This window comes from Austrofundulus limnaeus, unplaced genomic scaffold (assembly GCF_001266775.1).
Source record: "Austrofundulus limnaeus strain Quisiro unplaced genomic scaffold, Austrofundulus_limnaeus-1.0 Scaffold117, whole genome shotgun sequence".
Classification (NCBI taxonomy): Eukaryota; Metazoa; Chordata; class Actinopteri; order Cyprinodontiformes; family Rivulidae; genus Austrofundulus; species Austrofundulus limnaeus.
Genome location: NW_013952519.1, coordinates 1470116 through 1473590, shown reverse-complemented (window position 1 = coordinate 1473590; position 3475 = coordinate 1470116). Strand labels below are relative to the sequence as shown.

The 3475-nt window shown below is 42.5% G+C and overlaps 1 protein-coding gene across 1 annotated transcript in view; it reads right to left on the bottom strand.

The window, feature by feature from the left end:
* hira (histone cell cycle regulator a) overlaps positions 1-3475 on the bottom strand; it is a 19336-nt gene that overhangs the window by 10761 nt on the left and 5100 nt on the right. The window contains exons 7-10 of the mRNA XM_014014643.1: positions 2420-2580; positions 2157-2324; positions 1964-2077; positions 213-283 (exon numbers count right to left, since the gene is read on the bottom strand). Coding sequence (XP_013870097.1) covers positions 213-283; positions 1964-2077; positions 2157-2324; positions 2420-2580 — 514 coding nt within the window. The remainder of the gene's footprint in view (positions 1-212; positions 284-1963; positions 2078-2156; positions 2325-2419; positions 2581-3475) is intronic.

Genomic DNA, 3475 nt, shown 5'->3' with positions numbered 1-3475 from the left:
ACACACACACACACACACACACACACACACACACACACACTTATTATTGTTAGTTATTCATAACAGTGTGCTAGAGTAACTAATGTCAGAATGTTTTATACATTTACAGAAGGTTATTTTACAGTCACTGTGATCATTAAAGAGACATCAGTTCAGTAATTATAAAAACAAAAACAAACAGTTTCATGGCCAGATAAAGATTGTAACCTCACCAGGAAATGTCCATAATTGATTTGTCAAAAAGGTCATGGATGACCACCAGAGGACGCTTCAATGAGGTCAGCTGAGGACAGAAATGAGACGTCAAACGTTTGCTAACAACGAGCAGCTGATAAAAGCAGTGAGATCATTAGAGAAGCAGAATAATGAAGTGTAAAATGTTCAATATTAAAAACAAAGACATGCCCTGCTTCTAAATACTGCTTTTTCATATTTAAATCACCCAGTTGAGGTTGATAAAAAGTGGAACTGAATTTCTCCTTATTGCAGCTCCACAAGCACTGCCTCCTTTCTGAGTTATGTCTCGTTTTGAGGCTGTCTCTTTAAACCCATACAAGGCGCTGCACACCTTGCCCCCCTCCAGCTACCAGACCGATAGACTGAGTCTGACCCAGAACCAGAGTCTGACCCAGAACCAGAGTCTGACCCAGAACCAGAGGAGAATGAAGTTCAGACCTTATTTAAATACAGTAGTTCAGAAAATGGAGGTGAGTGTGCTGATTTATTTTTATCCGTTTTGGTCACGCCGCTCCCCGTCCTGCCCGAGACGTGTTCAAGTGGCGTAGGAAAAAACAACTTTCTCAATGGAAAAATAATTAGAATACTCAAAAACAACCAGTCATTTTAATAATAATATTTTACCAATTAACCATGTATTTTACACACAAACTCTATAAACAGAGAAAGATCGGAACAACTACTCTCAATTTGAGAACATGTAATGTCCGTTACCTCCTGAACGCAGCACAAAGTCTGTGCTGCTAAAAATGCTAACAACAACAAGCTAGTGTTCAAGAACTCATCAGGACTTAAATCATTGCTGAGGCTTTTGACAAATCCAATAAAATTGCCAGAGAGGACGCAGATCTAAATTAGCCACGGTTTACCACCGTTAGCCGCGGTTTACCATCGTTAGCCACGATTTACCATCGTTAGCCACGATTTACCATCGTTAGCCACGATTTACCATCGTTAGCCACGATTTACCATCGTTAGCCACGATTTACCATTGTTAGCCAAGGTTTATCATGGCGAGCTGCTGCTACCTCTCTGTGTGTCTTCCTGTAAGTATGATGCGGTCGTTATGCATTCACACTTTGATCAACAGGTCATCATTTGTGCACTATTATCCCAGAAGCACTGTTTTAGGTAGAAAAATATTTTAAATTATATATTGTTAAAAATAAAAACAAATGTACTTTTGAATCTAACTTGTGTTAGTGAATTATCTGTTTTGAACTTGTAGAATGACTTTTTATGTACTTTTTTGCACGTATTTGTTTTAAATCTGAAATAAGTTTTAGAGGTCTTTTTTATAATTATGTGCCTTATTTAAATAGATGTTCATTGAAGAAATTGTTTTGTTTGATATATTTTAAGAAATGTTTGCTAAGAGTTTATTTCAAATAGCATAATTTACAGAGTCATTTGGTTTTGGTCTTGTTTATGTTATAATCCTACCCATTTTTGACTAGACTTATGTTATCGGTTATTATTGGTTATCGGCCGTTAGAGGGAGATAGTTAACAGTTATTGGTATCGGTTCTTAAAAGAAGTTATTGTGCATCCCTAAAATATTTGACCTAAACAGAATAAAGGTATCTTTGTAGCACCTGGACAGACTAAGTTCAACTTTAACAGCTAAAAAAGTGGATTCTGCAGGACATGTCCTCTTTAACTACAATGTTTAGTTCACCAGATTTTATTAAAGCAGAGCTGGAAACAAAGTTGGCCGTGGACTGACCCAGACTGAGAGTGAGCGGTCCTTGCTGCCCACAGCGCAGCAGCAGTACGGACAGCCGGGCTTCGGAGAGCTGCCGTTCTTCTGCTTCTTCTTAAAGATCTTTGGGTTGAATTTCTGCGAACACAGAAACCGGATCAGTCGATACGTTGCTGCCGATGGTGAAAGACTGAAAGTCTGGACTGGGCCTGCTCACCACCACTGTGACGGCTTTACGGTGGCCCACAAAGTCCATATTTGTCTTCCAGCCGTCCCTCTCCACGATCTGAGCGGTGGGGCCCGAGTTGTTCATGGCGTGAGCCGACACCAGATACTGACCGTCCGGAGACCAGGACAGACGCAGGACATGGGTCGTCCCGCCACACTGAGGGGAAAAAGCATTTAAACCCACATTACGTCAGTTAAAGGGTTAAAAAACAGGAATGACACAACAGACATCTCTGATGGCAGCATCTGTACCTCTGTGAATGGTTTGGTGATGTTAGCCTCCATCTGCCAGTCCACGGTCCTCCACACCTTCAGACTGTGGTCGTCAGCCTGGGAGGCGATGTATTTCCCTACTGGGTCCCACGTCAGGCCTTTGACCAGCCCCGTGTGTCCTCGCAAGCATGTGACCATCTCTGAGGAGACACAGTGACAACAGAAGCATGAAGAGAGGGACACTCTGTGAAGAGAGGGACAAACTGAAGAGAGGGACAAACTGATGAGAGGGACACTCTGTGAAGAGAGGGACACTCTGCAGAGAGGGACACTCTGCAGAGAGGGACACTCTGCAGAGAGGGACAAACTGAAGAGAGGGACACTCTGTGAAGAGAGGGACACTCTGCAGAGAGGGACAAACTGAAGAGAGGGACAAACTGAAGAGAGGGACACTCTGCAGAGAGGGACAAACTGAAGAGAGGGACACTCTGTGCAGAGAGGGACACTCTGCAGAGAGGGACAAACTGAAGAGAGGGACACTCTCTGCAGAGAGGGACACTCTGCAGAGAGGGACACTCTGCAGAGAGGGACACTCTGCAGAGAGGGACACTCGCAGTATGAACACAGCGCTCCGCTCTACACCCACACACACATATGCTTGTTCTTCTATCCTCATGGGGACTTAGATCTTTCAGTTGTCCCCTCCATGATACAAAAACATGCGTGCACACGCACTGACGCGCAGTGAATCAACCGTGTTTTTTTGTTTGTTTTGCTTTTTTTCAAACCAGAGTCAGAAAAACTTTTTTCTGTTAACTGTGTAAATTATATGTGGATGGTTTCTTGTTGCTTGTTCTTAAGTCTCAGTAGTAAAGTCCATCTTGCAGTCGGGTTCTGCTCTGCAACAGGTCACTCCAGCAACATGAGGAAGCTCACCTGTATGGCAGGCCGCTTTTCCATATAATCGGTTTCACTGAAGTTACGCTCCGGGTTCTGAAAATCTTTTTGACTACACAACTTATTTTTTTTAGTGAGAGATACATAAAATTCAACTAATTCAAATTAAATTACAGACGTTTTCATGTTATGTTATTT